Raw genomic sequence first — 18670 nt, 5'->3', positions numbered from 1 at the left:
AAAACGTTAACGGGGCAAGAAAACTTCAGATTCAAACTCAGTAGAACAAAATACATGAAAATCATACTCAATCTGAGTCGAAAAAAATTTTTATCTCGATAACTTCAATTTTTCATGACTTATTGCAATTTTTTTGGGTTTTTCGTTTTTTTTTTTTTTGCAAATATAGCTGGAGTTATGTATGACTATATATTTTGGATATATTTTATGTAACAACTATATTTATGAGAATATTTGTACGATGATTCGAAATTTAAAAAATTTAGGCATTATAACGATATCAAAATGGTTGATTATAAAAATATACAATGTTATAATTTTTTTTATTAACTGTTGTTTTATTAAAAAGTATAAAAATTACGATAAAATAGTGTCATTTATTGTTTTCTTGTAATTAATGAAATTTATCTCAGAGGCAATTCATTGAAAGGGTTGAGCTATCAATCTATCTTGTAGAAAATTAATTTTTTTACAAAAAATGTCCTTTGCAATTTTGGTGTCAGATCAATAGTTTAGGAGAAAAAATAAAAAAACCACGACTTTTAAGCAAAAATCGAATATACAATTTTTTACTGGCGAGATAGCTCATAAATTGGAAATAAGCTGTCAGAGCTTTTAAAGAGAAAGGATCCCTCTACAACTTCCGCCCATGGTCAAATGAATGTCATGAAATGTCGCTATGCTATAGATAATTTAAGCAAAAAAAAAATGATTTTAATGGGTTAATTAAATGAGAAAACTTCAAATTCATCCAGCGAGTACTTAAAATTGAAATTAAGAACTATCCTTTGGTGAGAATTTTTTTTTCTATGTAATGAACAATATTTCGTCAATGGAGTGAGAAAAAAAAATAGTCGTCTCAAATGAAGCACCTTAATTTACATAATAATCTTTTGTGATTAACAGAATCAAAGGCCTTGCTAAGGTCAAACGAGATCGCAATTGAAACCTTTGACTCATTCACCGCTTGTCTTATATCGTCACAGAACTTTACAATGGCAGTCTGCGTATCCAAACCTCCACGAAATGCTGTCTGATATTCATCGAAGTAATTATTGTCATTGATATATTTAACAATTTGGTCAGGAGCACACCGTTCCAAGGCTTTTGACAAGTTTGGCAACAGCAATATAGGCCTATAATCTTTACAGTTTACTGGATATGCCTTTTTTGGAATAGGAATCACATGTGATAGCTTCCAATTCTCCGGAAAGACTCCTGTAGTTAATGACACGTTGAAGAGGTCTGTAATTGCTTGCTGAAAAAAAGGCAGCACACATTTATATGACTTGATAGAAAAGCCATCCGAGCCACATGAATTTGACGTCAATCTCATAATTGATTTTCTAACTGTTACTGTGTTCAATTCTGTGAAAGTGAATTCATCGCCATTATTATCAACCAACAATATGTCTGACGTGTCAACATCTGAATCGATGACGTTACCCGATGCACGTGCAAAGAATTCATTTAATTCATTCAAGTCAACTTTTATAATAGTTTTTGATTTCTTCTGTTTAACAATGCCTAATCTTCTTAGATCATTCCAAAGTTCTCTCGAGTTTTTTGCATTAATTAATTGATTGTCAAAGTATTTTTTTCTTTGCTTCAGTAATACGTCTTTTAACCAATCGCCTGACGTTAGAGTACTCTTTATAAGCATAACCCGTCCTTCTGTAGATGCGATAAAGCTTATTTCTCCGACATTGGAGACTTCTAATATCATCAGTGAACCATGTAGTCGGTGGTAGACGCGGAACAACCAATTTTTCAGGCGCAATAGCATTTATAATACGTTCAAGGTGTGCATATAAACAAGTGTTCATTTCATCAACTGAGCCCAGCTCCTTCAGAGCTTCATAATCAATATCTTCACACAATTCTCGCAGCTTATCATCATCAATCGCATTCCAATTTCTGAATGTAAAGCTGTTCAGCTGTTGTAATTCAACTTTGTAATTATAAGTCACAGAAATTAAGTCATGATCAGAAATAAATGGCTTTGAAGATTGTTCTGACGCCAACACCTTGGACAGATCATCCACAATGCAAACATCAATCCAAGAATCCGAGTTTTGTAAGTGATGAGTTGGAGCATACTCAACAATATGCAAGTCTAAACAATCACAAAACTTCCGCAGTTGATCACCATAAAAATTCTTTTTACTTAAGTCTGAATTTAAATCTCCAACAATAATAATGTTATTAAATGGCACCATTATGTTTTCCATCTCCTCCTCTAAATCATCTATATGTCCTATGTTGAGTGGTTTATAGACCACACCAACTAGTATCTTTTGCTTTGATGAACTCAATATTTCAACGAATAAGTACTCCGGATGTTTGTCTTCTGAGTTTACTGAAGATGCAACATATTTAGCTTTAATATTATTTCGCAGATAAAGAGCTACCCCACCTCCACTACGAAGATGGCGATCATGGCGATAAAGAGTGTGATGTGGGAGAGACACCATGTTATCAGGTATTAACCGATTCAACCACGTTTTCGAAACAGCAATCATGTCATAATTATGATCTCTAAAATATTCTTTAAAAATTTCAAAATGACACTCATTTCTGAGCGATTGAGCGTTTACATAACAAACTTTTAAATTACTTAATTGAGTTGAAGGACTCTGCGATGAGATGATGGACATTGAAGATGGTGAGGGAGCAGTGATTTGTTATTGAATTAAATCCTGCAGTGGGCCTATTCCCACTGAAGGTCTCAACTTAACAGGTGGTTCATCATCTGCATACCTGACATTTACTGAAGTATTCGAAATCCAAATGTTTTTAGGATGAATTGTCGGGTACTTTTTACGGACCTCGAGCCTGAGCTTATACAGAGATGACGGATGCCTACGATGAAGATATATAGTAGCATCCGCATCCTGGACCTGAACGCCAGGCATCAAAGTACTACCTTTTACTTTGTTTTTTTTTTCAATACTTTTAATGCATTCATCAACATGCTTCAAGCTATTGAACTTGACGCAAACACTGCGATGGCTCTTGTTACTCTTCCTACCCAAACGTTCCGCGCTGACAATCTCATTTTCAGTAACTGGTACTTTCAAAGCCTGCGTTAATTGTACAACGACTTCGGGAAGCTTTTCTCCATCTAATTCAGGAAGACCAGTAATCGTTAACTCATCCGCAAGTGAACGTGATTCATCTGCAGCATTCTAGCCTCCAAATCATCATCAGCAATATTTTTCGCAATAGCTCTAGCTTCTTCCAAAAGATTATTACCACCATCAGGTTGAGCTTCCTCAATTTTAGAAACCCTAGCCTCCAAATCCTTGACATTTTTCTGCAACATATCATAATTAGAAATCAGTTTGTCAACCTTGTCATTGACTGACTTCATAGTTTCATCAAACTTGTCCAATTTTTTTCCAAACTTAGCCACGTTCTTATCTACTCCATCTATTTTGTTTAACTTCTCAGAAATTTCCTCTAATATCGGTGACACATCAGTGACACAAGCCGGACAGCAATCCTTAACCTTAGCGGCCGCATGTGCCTTAGATGGTAAACAACATCGCACCTTCACACATGTGTTATGAAAGCAGTGTTTACAATTAGCAGTTGTTTGGACAGCTGATGCGGCGTCACTGATGACCTTTAGGCACAATCCACACGACATAGACATTGTCACAAGAATTGTGAGATGACAGCATAATATATATACCAAACGCAAGATGGCAGCACACTTCAATTTTATAATAGGTTAGCCAAAATAAAACTAACCAAAATCAGAAATTGCAACTGTTTTCTTTAAATACAAAATCCGTTTAGTAAGAAATACAAGCGATTATTATTTCAAAAAGAAGCCAGTATTCGAAAATATAGTTTAAATAAATTTTCTATATCAATAAAATACAATATCATTTACAAATAACACACCAAATGCACCAATGCAAAAACACGTCTGCACTATACAGCGCACACTTATATTTGACTTATATAATCATATATGATTATATACAATTATATATGATTATATGGAAAAATTTTTTCTCGGGGTATTTTAAAACCAGAGTTGTTATTTACTATAGTCATAGTCACAACCCTGGCGGTTTCGGCAACACGGTGAAAGCACGATTAATTCACGGTCGTTTCACCGTATAAGATTCGTTTTTATTGAGCGATTTGTCAGTCAGCATCGAATACCATTGTGAAAGACGTCTACTATAAATTTATCCAAAATATACGGTGATTTCACAATGCAAACATTAGTTATGCACCTCTAAGTAATAGAGAACTGAGTAATAAACGTCTGTTTTAAGACAGTTGATGTACCGACTGTGAGTGCAGAAAAGATGAATGTACGCAATAAGTGAATCTACGACATTATGACCGACATTGTACGCTCAATATACTGTCAAATCACGGAAAATTTACGCTACTGTCACAAACAATAAAATAAAAATAATATTTCTGACAGTTCAAGACTGGGACTCGAACCCGGATTGAGTAGTTGCGCGCCCATCGCTCTACCAGTTAAGCTATCTGAGACACTGTCCGAAGAATTTATTTAGTCACCTCATAAGGTGTCAAAACTTAGTCATTTTTTGTTTCATTTTACAGATAAAAATAACTTAAATAAATTTATATTTCTTCCGTAAATTCAAAATAATAATCGTAATTAATGATTCAAATTTTTGATAATTATGAAAATCTTGATTTTGAAATTACGGTGAAATTATTAATTGCATAAAAAAAGTTCTGGAAAAGAAATTGCTTAAAATTTAATTAAAAAAAAAAATATCTCATAATAATTTTCCTTGATAATAAACAATTTTGCCGTAATTTTGAAATTAAAATTTTCGTCTAATAAAAAACTCAAATCCTTAATAATGGATCCGAATTTGAAGAATTACAGTGAAAATATTAGAGGTATAGAAAATATGTTAAAAGTTGAGTTGAAAATGAATTTTTTTTTTTTTTTTTTTTTTTAATTTGTTTAAAGTCGCATAAACTACTGAGGTCATGAGCGACTACGGTAGGGGGTAAACTTTTGAGATTGGAACTCGTTTTATTTTTTTGGCTGAGCAGAATAATACACTTAAATATTGAAAATATTCATTGGTGTACGCCGGGCTCGAACCCGGTCCAATGCTTTGGTAAGCAAGGGCCGGATCCGATAGGGCTACTGCGCGCCTAAAAAGAAAATTAATTATAATTTATTAACTAATGAATTGTTGAAAAAAATATTTCCGATTAAAAAAAACAATAGTTATTATTACATTTGTCATAAACAAAAAGTATTATGGTTCTTCATTTAAAACTATGAAAAAAATTCAACACTTGCTGTAGGACATAAACTCTTCTGAAAAGTATTGAAATGATGGATCTCTGTGGATTGTATGTAATCTGATTAATGTTTTATGATTTTACTTTGAAATAAAGAAAATTACAATAATTTAATTTTTTTTTTTTCAAATTTTTCATCCTGAGTATTTACTGAAAATTCTCATTTGCCTAACTTTTTATTTACTTTGAGAATTTTTAATGAAATAAAAAAAAAACATAGTCAGCACTTATTTATCGTTGACTTGTAAAAATTTCTAACTTACCGACATTATACGCTCGTTTCACTTACAGACCACTGTGCATTCACCACCGAGTTACGGTTTTTTGACAATTTATATATTTCCGAATGACTGTTAAATGACAGACGATCGATTGATGATCTACGATTTTTGCTTAGGTAAAAAATCGGGATAACCAAGTAAAAATTTTGTTTTTCGACGAGTGAAGTATAATAACTATACAGAATAAAAATCATAAAGTAACAATGAAAAATTTTCACAACGATACTTGTCAGGCACTGTCAAACGACGGTCGTTCGATAGTCAAGCGACGATCATTTATCAACACTGTGAATTTACGGTGCATTCACCGTCGTTTGACGATCATTTTATCGTGACCACGAATCCGCCAGGGAAGTTATTCGGTATGATAGTATAGACTATATATTGAAACGGCAATTTTTACTGTTTAAAACTATAATTTTTTAAGAGAGAGATTGATTGATTGATTGATTATTTAATCATGCCAAGGCACAGGCCAAATGGCAATTTTAAATACAAAAATATTTACAACTTACATAATAATAACAATAATAATAATAATAAGTACATAAGGTATAATCTTAAGAGACTATAATTAGAACTGATTCTATAATTAGAACTGATTCAACTAACATCTCCATATTTACGCTCTCAACTAAATATTAACAACTTAGATACTAATATAAGCATCAAACTAAGTTAGTTACATTAACGCTTTCAAATTAACATAAAGTTTTCTGATAAATAAATTTTATTTATTAATTGTCCAAATTCAGTAAGTAATCAAAAACTTTATTTTTAAACACTTCACTGCTACTCGAATTCACAATTTCATCGGGTAGTTCTTCCCACAGACGAATCACAGTTACTATAAATGAATGCTCCATATAGGTAGTAGCAAAATGAGGTAATTTGAAAAGGAATGTTTTTAGCTGCTAACCTACTGGAACGTCTGACATCAGTGTCTTCTATGAACAGCTCTCGCAGGTACTTGGGTTTCTCAACTTGAAGTAATTTATAAAAATAACAACTCATATAGTACATTCGACGATACTTTACAGATAGCCATCCAAGTTCTCGTCGATAAGGTGTGATATGCTCATCTTTCTTCAGATTAAAGATAAATCGCATTGAGGAATTCATTGCACGCTGAAGTTTTGTGTTATTGTCAGATGTTGAATCTATCAGTACAACCGTACAATAATCAATTAGCGGTAAAATGGTTGCTGATACTAATAATTTTCTGATTGGGAATGAGAAGATGTTTTTCCGTACTTTAAGACAATGCAGAGCTGAATTCACTTTACTGACTGTCTGAGTAACGTGATAATTCCCAAGATAAGTTTCTACTTATATTGATTCCCAAACACTTAGTAGAGTTAACGTAGGGTATTATGACACCATTTACAACTACAGGTGGTAGATCTATGTCCTCAAGTTGTTTCAATTTACTATTTGAACCCAAAATCATAACTTTGGTTTTAGACAAGTTTATCTCCAACCCATGCTCTTTTGCCCAGTCAGCAACTGATTGTGCATCAACATTGACTTGCCAAACAGCTTCATTCAACTGATATAAAAATAAGTGCAAGAGTATATATTTATCGTCGGCGAACAATCCGTGCTTGCAATAAATTAACCGTTGAGCAACAGAATTCATTACTATTAAAAATAGGATTGGACCCAAAACAGATCCCTGAGGAACACCAGATGATGATTTGAGTAGTTGAATAGGAGTTCCAAGATCATTTAAAATTGACTGAGATCGACCGGATAGGTAGGAGAAAAACCAAATAATTGTTTCCATTGAAAAACCAAGCTCAAATAGCGCAATCAGTATTTTCTTGGGATCGACATAGTCGAAAGCCTTGCTCAGGTCAAATAATACTAAAATAGTTAGCTTACTATTGTCCATTGCCTGTCGAATATCGTCAGTGAGCCTCAACAACGCTGTTTGTGTACTGTGATATTTCCTGAATCCCGATTGAAAAGGATCAAATAGCTCATTTTCTTCCAGATACGTTGTCACCTGATTAGCAATAATTCTTTCTAAGACTTTAGCTAAATGAGACAAATTAGCAATCGGCCGAGTGTCTGACGGAGATCTTGGTGGTGTTATTTTATTCAAGAGAGAGAGAGAGTCGTTATTTTCTATAGTGACAGCTACTAATTACTTATTTTCGATACTAAATTATAAATTATGACTTTTACACTTTCTACATTAAGTTTTGTAATATTTTAATTTTTGCCACTCCGATGTCCGCTGTACTATTTGAAACTATAAAAATTAACCGGAATCCGAGTGAATTTTACTTTAATCAATATTATGATATTTTCACTGCCTGAGTAATTTATAAACAATTTGAATAGGACTTGTACTTTTTTCTTGATTGGACTATTTTTAGGATCCTCTAACGCTGCTCATCGGCAGTTTCCATTAAAATTTTTCTAATAACACTGCTGAGCGGCCGAATGATGTGCAATATTTTTTTATCATTGCTTAAATACTTAAATTTGAAAGAGATACAAACCTAATAATTATATTCTTATATTTCAATCAAATTTCTGTATGTCATTGTTTATAAAAATTAAAAAAAAATGAACTTATGAAAATTATCAATTTTTTTTATTACTTGCAGAAAAATATAAATTATTTAATAAATGTTTCACAATACTTTTAGTGAAGACACAATGGTAACTTATGTGTAGTGTGTTAATTTTAAGCGAAATGGCGTCTGTTATTCTACTAACATTCGGTCTCCTTCACAATGAACTGCAAGCAAAGAAAAAATGAGCGCTACTCATTAAGTACTCAATAGTAACCGAATCGACAAACTTAAGTAATCAAAATCTTCGGTCAGTAAGCTAGAATGTGATTTTTTTCTCTACAATCTTCCTTAATTCCGGCCGATTGCATAGACGAAAAGTACAGAGAAAAAGATAACCGAGGTATATTTTGCAGCATAGGCCGAAAAAAGTAGGCGGTGAAGTAGGGTTTCTAGAAATCAGTACATTTGCGGACGTAACCCAGTGCTTAAAAATTAAAATTACTAAGCGAGTATGACGGAAAGTTATTATAGTCTTGGTAAATAAACATGATGAAATCATGTTGCATCCACATGATTTGCCATGTTTCGGCTACATGACAATCATGTTGCGGTAACATGATAAATCATGTGGATGCCACATGACAATCATGTTGCGGTAGCATGAGAAAAATCATGTGGCAGCGACATGATTGTCATGTAGCCTTAATAGCATAAAATTAAGCTGCAACAACCAAATATTTATGCTTCAAAAACATTATTTATTATAAAGTAACTAGATTTTTTAGGATTTATAATATTCCAGATGAAAATAAGAGTAAATTATTAAATTATACAATTTGTGAACGATATCTTTGCTTATTCAAATTATACACAACTCTTATCGCCAATAGCTTTGGTTTGTGATAAAAGTAATTAAATTATTATTAATTGTTATTATTTTCAAATCAAGTGTCTTATTGCAATATAATTCAAGCCTTCTTTTTTTATCGATAGACAAGGTACAATTGGTGGTAAGAGATTAAGGTTCCTTACACAATTAGTGTAACTATTTATTTTTACATTCCACGCATGATAATGACAATCAAATGCTATCGGTGTTATACCATACATGACAAGAAAAACATCTTCTTGTGCATGCGCAGTTGAAATGCTGAGTGATTGATTCACATTTGAAGAAATTTTCTCGCGGTGCTTTTTTTGAAAAAATTTTATTCTTTCCTATTAAAAAAAATTTTTACTACGTACTAATGTTTTTGACTAAAAAGAAAATTGTCCAAAAAATAACATAATTTATTTAAGGGGTTAGGAGTAGTCAAAGACATGAAAAAATGAGAATTTTTAACAATTTTTTTTGCCAGCAAATCAATTTAAAAAAGTAATAGTATGGCATCATTACTCAATGTTTTGACTTGACTTCACGAAAATTTGAAAAAAAAAAAAAATAGAAAAATGGTTGACCCTGAAGGCCATCCCTGCAACTTCCCGCTAATTCCATAGCTGGACGCTTTAAATTGCACATGCCGTTTTTGAGCTCTTCGAGCTCAAAAATACAACTTATATGTTGTTTGGAGTTCTCTGAGATCAAAGAGATAGCTTTTCTATGCTTATGAGCTCTTCGAGCTCAAAAGTCTGATGAAAATTTCATATAACACCATTTTTCGAATTTTCAAACCGTAATAACTTTTGAATGAATGAAGGGTGCCACAACTTAGTCCTAACAGAGACTATACAAAACGTAATGTTTTTAGCAAGGTGCAATATCCCAAACGTCTGATATCGAGATAAGCACATGTAAGAAATGTGACACTTGCCGAAAATTAGTTTTCATAAACGTTACTTAATCCTAAAATGTATATGCTAGAAATGTGATGTCTAAAGAACGTTCATGTTAAAAACGTTATACTTCAAAAATGTAAAGCTTCTAAAAGCGATATCATCACAAGTGTGCCATTTGTAAATCGTTCAAGGTTCTAAACGTGATGTTTCCCTAACGTCATACGTTTAAAAATTCAATCGGCCATATCGACTGTAGGAGTTCCGTTGATGCAGTAGATTTCTTCAGATAATGAAAAAACCTATATGAATTTCAATCTGACCAATCTGACCAAAGTCACATCGTCTAATATATATTATTAGAAATTTTATCAATAATAATAATACTAGTAACAATAACTTGATAAATAAAAATTAATAATAATAATAACATAGTTCGAAAATTAAATATTAAATAATAATTAACATTTTTATAGACAGTATTGTTTGATTGGGATAAAAATTATGCGCCCTGATGTCTTCAGAAGTTGTTTGTGTTGAAGCCAAAAGGGCGTATACAAAAAAACAATTTTTATTTACTTTCCTTACATATCTATATGTTATAAACATTTTTTAGGCTAATTGGAGTAAAAAATTTTTTATACGCCCTTTTGGTTCTGCAGGGCCAGAAGGGCGTAGATGTTGAGATGCGACCTTCCGGCATTAGTAACGCGATATAGTAGTCCATTCTTCAAAGGATCTAATCGAGATCTGATAGATAGATTGTTTAAATTTTGTAGACAATATTTGAAAAATTTGTACCATAACGAATAATCAAAGCTACCAAAAATGTTATGTTCTGTGAAATAAAATAAGAAGATAAAAAGATGGTGTACATAAATTCGATGGCATTAATATCACCATGTAAAACTACAAAATTGATAATAGAAATAGCATTAACTAAAAGTGTTAAACTTATTTTTCCAGGCGTGATTCTACAGCCACCAGAATACTATTATGCAATGGAAGTTTTTCATGAAATTGATGTAGTGTTTGAATAGTAGAGAATCGTATGAAAATCTAACTATTGCATTGGTCCTCATGACGAAACTTTTGAAAAATTTGGATATATTTTGACTCAGCTCGTCAACTAATTTAGAAAATAATACATATGTCTTAAAAGTTTATATAAGTATGTATATATATGTTTAAATAAAAATTACATTCTCCTATCTTTTTATTAAATTCGCTGTTGCATTGGTTATTTTTTTCGAAATTATTGAAACTTTTAATTGATTAAGTGTGTTCTCTATGCTACAATCAAATGGTCCTGTGACTTTCAACTATTGGGTATTTGCATGATTTTCCAATCCATTAAATAGTTATGTCTTATTATTTTTAAAAATTTTTTTAAATTTTTGAAAAAAAAATTTTTTTTTTTTATCTATAAACATTTAAACTATTTAACAATAAAAAATTGTTAAATTTTTAAACGAATAGGTAGCTCCTCTTGCGTATGTGACGTCATTGTGCATATTCCATTCAAATTTGTTGGCGCCAATCCACTCACAGAATGTTTTTATAAATACGCCTGATCAGCTGTTGTGATTGTTATTAAAAAAAACAACTGTTTAAATTATTTCAAAGCAAAAACATAAACTTTATAACTTTTTAATATGTCATTAAAAAACAGTGGTTGTTGGTGTATTGTACCAACATGTAAAAATACCGGTAAATCTAATCCAAATAAAATTTTTATAAATGTTCCATCAAATAAATTAAAACGAAAAATGTGGTTGGATGCATGCGGGAATAAAAGTGATTATTCTTTATCAAGTCGACTTTATTGTTGTGAGGATCATTTTGATGTAAGTAATAATAAAAATCAAAAATAATTTGTTTATAATCAACTTATAACCTCAAATTTTTTAAATATTTTGACTGTAAATAAGTAATTAATTATTTTTTATTTTAATTAAAAACAGATATGGAAAATTATTTAGAGTGGAAAATGATTGGTGGTAACAAACGGATGAAAAGTAATATTTTGCCACATAAATACATTGAAGAATCAAAACTGACAAGTGTAGAAGTTTCTCCAATGGAAGTAGATCAACCAAGTTCTGAGAAATCCAGCTTCAATTTTGATGATAAAATGATAGGTCGAAATTCAAGCAATAATATCGATAATATGGATCTGGAATATTTGGATACTGCAAATTCTACTGCAACTCAAGATTTTAAAGCCAGTGCATCTAATGTTTTATGATAATTTTCCTCCTCAAACTATAAAAGTTAATGCTGCAGTTCAAGTCAAGATAAGAAGTTTGTATAGGAGTACACAAATTCAGTGTAAACCTCAAACAAAAGACCGTGCAACTTCTCCCATTAAAATATTCTCTGGAGTAAAAAATTTGGATGACTCATGTTCTTCATCAATTAGTAATAATCAAGTAATGAACACATCAAATACAACAGTAAGTTCATTCCCAACTTCTTCAGATAACCTTTTGTCGACAAATCCAAGTAATGAAAATGAGTGGAAAAGCCAATATCAACAAGAAAAATTCCAAAAATTAAATTTAAAACAAACTTTCCAAAAAATTCAACAATCACCTCGTAAATATATCGGTATTCCAAACGACTGTATGGATATTATCGATATTTTACGGACTGCTAAATTAAGTGATGTTGAAATCTTTCTCACATTAAAAAAAATAAGACTAAATGAAAGTTTTGCTATTTTAGCAGATAATTTTGGGATGTCTACTTCTAATGTAAGTCGTACATTTACTAAGACCTTGCCAATCATAACTGAGTATTTAAAAGACTTCATTATTTGGCCTTCATCTGCAAAAATTAAACAACAATTGCCAATGAGTTTCAGGAGTCGTTATGCCGCAGTTGAATCGATCATTGATTGTTTGGAAATTGAAATTGAAAAGCCAACAGACCCAGTTAAACAATCATTGACATGGTCAGAATACAAAAAATGTAATACTGTGAAATATTTAGTATCTTGTACTCCAAATGGTATAGTTAATTTCATATCACCAGGTTATGGTGGTAGAGCATCTGATGCAGAAATAGTTTCAAACTCTGGATACTTGGATTATTTAAAGCCAGGTGCAGCTGTATTAGCAGATAGAGGTTTCAAACATATTGAAAATTTAGTAGTTGCGAAAAAATGTACATTGATTAGACCTCCTACAGTAAGCTCTAATAAGCAACCAACTCATGATGAAGTCATTGCGACGAAACGAATCGCTAGCCTTCGAATTCACATTGAAAGGTTAATAAGAAGAATCAGAGAATTTCATATTTGTGAACCTCATTCATGTGTTAATGTTAAATTGATTCCGCAAATGGATAATATTATCACGATTGTCGCTGCTTTAACTAATTTACAAGGACCACTGATAAAAAAAAACATAAGTAACATTAGAGATTAATTAAAAATATAATATTAATTATTTTACAAAATTTTGCTATTCACAGTAAATAAGCTTATGTATATATCTATAAACATTCAAAACATACAAGTGTCTTAAAATAATACGTTTTTGATCTTAATTATTTTATTGCTCTGTTTTGTATAAAGAATTAAATAATCGTTTAAAAATACATTTCTCCCAAAATTTACTCAAATCTTCCAATAATTTATTAATTAATTGTGATTCGTAATTAATAATAATAGATTTAAATGCTTTTGTATCTTCGAAGTTCGGGTCTGCAACAACAAACATCGCTTTTTTTCTTCCGGCAAAAAGCATTTGCATTTGCATTTGCGTTATGTACTTCATTGCTACTTTATCGTAATTATTAGTATCAATATATGTACGAGCACTTTTATCTGACGTTGGGCATTTAATTTCAATAACAAATTCGTCGTCAATAGCATCAGGCGAAGCTCCTAGATAAGGATATTTTTCAGATAAAAATAAACCACATTTATTAAACTTTTTTTTCATCTTCTGTTCAACTTGTTGTAAAACCATTGCTTCTAATTTTTTGCCTCGTTCCATAGCTTTCGTATTCCGCAATTTTTTACCACCGACCAACAACTCCACTAAAATTCCATTCGGTGTATTACAACGTGATGCTTCATATGCCTTTGATGCAGTAACTCGTCCGTAGCGCAATGTAAACCAGAGCTCACAGTTTGCTTGATCTTGAGTCATTTTTTCAATTCGCTCACGCAAATCTTTTGACATTCGACTTCTGCTGAATGTTAAAAATTCATCATAAGATGTTCCTCCTTCATTAATGAAATTTACTAATAAATTATGAATCGAAAGACTTTGCTCGTTATTTACATCATTGAAGTATTTTAAAATTTGACTCTGTACAGTTTTTTGATTTGTTCTTTTTACAAATTCTTCTAATGCATTAAAAGGTTTATTCAAAGCAATCGATTCTTTAGTACTGGCAAAATCTTTTACCATAATGAATTTTATTGATGATCCAACTTGAGATAGAACTGATTTTCGCCAATAACATTCAATATCCGTCGGTGATGGTTCTTCAGATCTTCTGTGTAGCCACATTATAAAAGCAATCGCATGCTTGCATCCACCTAAAAAAGACAAAGGGAATGTATTGGTAGGTATTTTATTTTTAATCAATTTTTTTTGTTTCTCGTATCAAACAGTAACTATAAATAATAGAGTTAAGAATAACAGTAATAGTTATAGCTAAAATATTTTTACACTATTGTACTTATCTGACGATGCGGCACAATCATGACATTGAATCGATAAAATCTCTTCCTCAACAATATTTAAAACAAGAGTCACTCGATATGATTTATTGTGTACTCTGTGCTCAGGACAAATAAGACATTTGAGAGTACATTCTGGCCCATGAAGTTTTAGTTGAACAAATTCAATAGCAGCATCTCCATACGACTGTCTTCCGGATCTATATTTGAATATATTTATTTTATTATTAGTCTAATATTTCAACTATAATATTTAAACACTTTTTGTAAATTAAAAACTAACCTATATTAAAATTTTTTTTTATTTTTTTCAATATGAGAATTTCACTTTAAAAAAACAAAGAAATGACTGGTTGATTTTTTTATATATACTATTTATTTTTAAAATTTCGATTTATCAAAAAATCCAAAAATTATTAAACAATAATGAAATTACGTATCATGAAAATTTATACTCACAGGTTAGCTTTTGCGCCTTGCATTTCTGCAGATACAAAATTGGAGTTAGTAGCTAAGTAAGATGCGACCATAAAAGCATCAACACGAGGTAGATTATCGGATCGAGCTTCACTGAAACCAGGATCGACTTTTCTTCGAGGCATTTTTATTTCTTTTTAATTATTTATTGTCAGTTACTATCACCCCGTTCACATGTACCACTAGTACCACTCAGCATTTATGGTAATATAGAGTATAATCATAATATCTATGCTAATTATTCTTTTTAAAGAAAAATATTTATGCTACTTTCAGTAAATTTTAGTCTTAATGATAAAATATAACTAAACTCACTATAAATAAAAACCAACTTGAAACTTTTTTCAATAATTTATCATTCGTCGTTTATCATGCATTCAAATAACGCGCCAATAATATGCACAATGACGTCAGACCAATCACATCACGTTTTACATCACGTGATTTTTACATCATATTTGACCACTTTTATTTATTTATTTATTTAAAAATTATTTGTAAAAATTAAATTTTTTTCTTACGTAGGTATTTTATGTGTATCAAAGAATTTATTAACTGAACTTTATTTGCAAAATCATTTTCATGCAAATACCCAATTGTGTTCTCACATGAAAATTAAATTAGCCGACATTTAATAATTTTTAAAATTTTGTAAAAATAAATTATGGCAAAAAAAATTAGAAAAAAAAAAATTGACATCTAGACATTTAAAAAAATTAAAAATGCAATTTTTTAAAATAATTTTTTGTAACAAATTTGTTTGTTGAAAAAAATTTTTTTAATTGTCAAGTGACTGCTAACTTTAATGTCATTGTTCTCACAACTCAAAGAGGATTTAAGTTTGCTCATCAATATCATTCTGACTTGAATTTTGGTCAAATAAAATTTTTGACGTTTGTACGTATGACAGTGTGATTTTATAGACGAAAATTTCCAGGTATAGTATCATAAGAAATCTATAATATCGATTGAATTTGACTTGTTTTGCAGTCGGTAACGCGGCTGAATTTTTTTAAACGTATATCGTTAGGGAAACATCACGATTAGAACCTTGAACGATTTACAAATGGCACACTTGTGATGCTATCGCTTTTAGAAGCTTTACATTTTTGAAGTATAACGTTTCTTAACATGAACGTTCTTTAGACATCACATTTCTAGCATATACATTTTAGGATTAAGTAACGTTTATGAAAACTAATTTTCGGCAAGTGTCACATTTCTTACATGTGCTTATCTCGATATCAGACGTTTGGGATATTGCACCTTGCTAAAAACATTACGTTTTGTATAGTCTCTGTTAGGACTAAGTTGTGGCACCCGAATGAACCAATTTTCACGTGGTTGGCGGCATTCGACGCAGTTTTCTAAGCCTCATAATGAATCTTCAAGTTTGAATTGATTAAACCAAAAATTTTGGAGTAATTCCGAAAAAACACTTTCTTCGGTTTTCTTTCCTTCACGATATCTCTCGAACGAATCAACCGATTTTGACCAGATTAGCGGCGATCGACGTGGTTTTTCAAGGTTAAAAACTGATCAGTTTTTGGAGTAAATCGATGAAGCCATTTAAAAGTTATTAAAAAAAAACCACTTTCAAAAAAATTTTTTTTCACAGTTTTTTTTCGATTTCTCGAAATCTATCGGTCCAAACTATATTCAAAATCTAAGTTTGGCCAAGCCCTTTCGAATGGCACCAACCGCGATGAAATCGGTCAAGCCGTTCAAAAATTATAAGAGGGTCACATACATACATACACACACACATACATACATACATACACACACACACATACATACAAACATACACACTAGAGTGGTCATTAAAAATTAAATTTTTTGCGGCGCCCCCTAAAAAGCTTCTTTTTGATGAAAAAACACTGGGAAAAATTTTTTTTTTTTTTTTTAATTTAAAACAATACATGCCTCTACACGATCTAAGTTAATTTTTGGGTATAATCATCTTTTTGGGGAATTTTTCAGGAAAAATACAATTTTATTCGAAATATAAAAAAAAAAAATGTGTCCCGGGAAAAAATGAATTTGCCTAATTATATATAGTTATATATAATCACTTATATATAATTAGACCTGAAAATTGGCCAGATCTGATCATATATAATCATATATAATTATTTCTATAAAAATAAAAAAAATTCACCGTGAGCGGGGATCGAACCGGGGACCTGACGCTTTAAAGACTAACATGCCACCTGTTTACCTGCGAGACTTACTGGAAGAGTAAAGCTTGAAATACCTACAACTAATGCAAATCGAATACATAATCGATTTTTATAAGTTAAATTAATTAATACAGTTCCATTATTTCATCCACAAAAAACTATAGTTTAAAAAATTATTAATCATTGGAGTAGCAGACTCTGAGATGAAAACAGAGAATGTTTTATAGTAATCACAAAATGCATATATAATTATATATGATTCATATATAATTAGATATGATTCATATATAATTATATATGATTCATATATAATTAGATATGATTCATATATAATTATATATGATTCATATATAGTTATATATGATTCATATATAATTATATATGATTTCCGTATAGTTACACTGATATTGATAGAATGATTTGTTTATATTTAATGAGCTTTATTAACTGTTAATAAGTGATTTCTTAACATAATGGGATTTAATATATATTTATTACCAGTTAATAAATTATTTACTAAATACGATTTATTAAATGTTAATAAATATTTGTTAACAGTTAACAAATATTTATTTAAAATCAAAAGCAAAAATAGCAATTTTCTTTTGACATTTTTTATAACCTGACAGCTGAAATATCAATTAGATATGATCAGATATAATCATATATAGACTTATATATAATCATATATAGCCCTAGATAACTCTGGTCTAATCAGATCTAATTATATATAGATTTATATATAATCATATATAGCCCCAGGTAACTCAGGTCTAATCAGATCTAATTATATATAGATTATATATAATCATATCCCAGTGAACACATGACGTTCATCTGACGTCAGTCAAATGTCATAAGAATGTCACAAGATTTTGACATAAGTTTGACGTAAAACTGACTTTCCCTATGATCTTATTATGATGTCACAACCTGTGATGTCATTTTTACATCATTCTGATATAAAAAATGTTATGTCGTATTAAAGTCATTATTGTACGTCATAATGACGTAACTTTACCATCATACATTTACGTCACTGGTAAGTCACGGTTTTACGTAATACTGATGTGAGTTTCAAGTCCCTATTTTACATCAGTTAAAAGTCACAGTTGTACGTAATATTGACATAAGTTTAAAATCATCTTTTTACATCACTGAAAAGTTCTGATTGTACCTAATACTGATGTAACTCTGAACTCTTTTTCTTACATTAGTGAAAAATCACGATCGTACGTAAGGCTGATTTCATTTTGAAATCATCTTTATACCCTGTTAAAAAAAAAAAAAAGTATTGAAGATAATAGAAACCAGTTATGAAAAAACCAATACTTTTCAATTCTTTTGCCATACTTGTTTTTATCAGGATGCGTCAGTGTTAAGTTACGGTTTGACATGATATTGATG

The 18670-nt window shown here is 30.7% G+C and overlaps 2 protein-coding genes across 2 annotated transcripts in view; both read right to left on the bottom strand.

The window, feature by feature from the left end:
- Nucleotides 1–18670, bottom strand: part of LOC123261523 (brain-specific homeobox protein) — a 301828-nt gene that overhangs the window by 174768 nt on the left and 108390 nt on the right. The gene's annotated exons all lie outside the window — the stretch shown is intronic.
- On the bottom strand, nt 13320–15566 carry LOC123261530. The gene is made up of 3 exons (XM_044723176.1): nt 15063–15566; nt 14607–14803; nt 13320–14459 (listed from the first exon to the last, which is right to left on the bottom strand). The coding sequence occupies exons 1-3, from the start codon at nt 15203–15205 to the stop codon at nt 13462–13464; spliced, it is 1338 nt and encodes a 445-aa protein (XP_044579111.1). The 5' UTR covers nt 15206–15566; the 3' UTR covers nt 13320–13461.

This window comes from Cotesia glomerata, linkage group LG3, assembly GCF_020080835.1.
Source record: "Cotesia glomerata isolate CgM1 linkage group LG3, MPM_Cglom_v2.3, whole genome shotgun sequence".
Lineage (NCBI taxonomy): Eukaryota > Metazoa > Arthropoda > Insecta > Hymenoptera > Braconidae > Cotesia > Cotesia glomerata.
This window is presented reverse-complemented; position numbering and strand designations above follow the sequence as displayed.

Coding starts and splice junctions, on each gene's coding strand:
- LOC123261530 (XM_044723176.1), bottom strand. CDS start 15,205: ATGCCTCGAAGAAAAGTCGATCCTGGTTTCAGTGAAGCTCGATCCGAT. Junction 14,804..15,062: donor CAAGGCGCAAAAGCTAACCT/GTGAGTATAAAT, acceptor ATTCAAATATAG/ATCCGGAAGACAGTCGTATG. Junction 14,460..14,606: donor TGATTGTGCCGCATCGTCAG/ATAAGTACAATA, acceptor TGTCTTTTTTAG/GTGGATGCAAGCATGCGATT.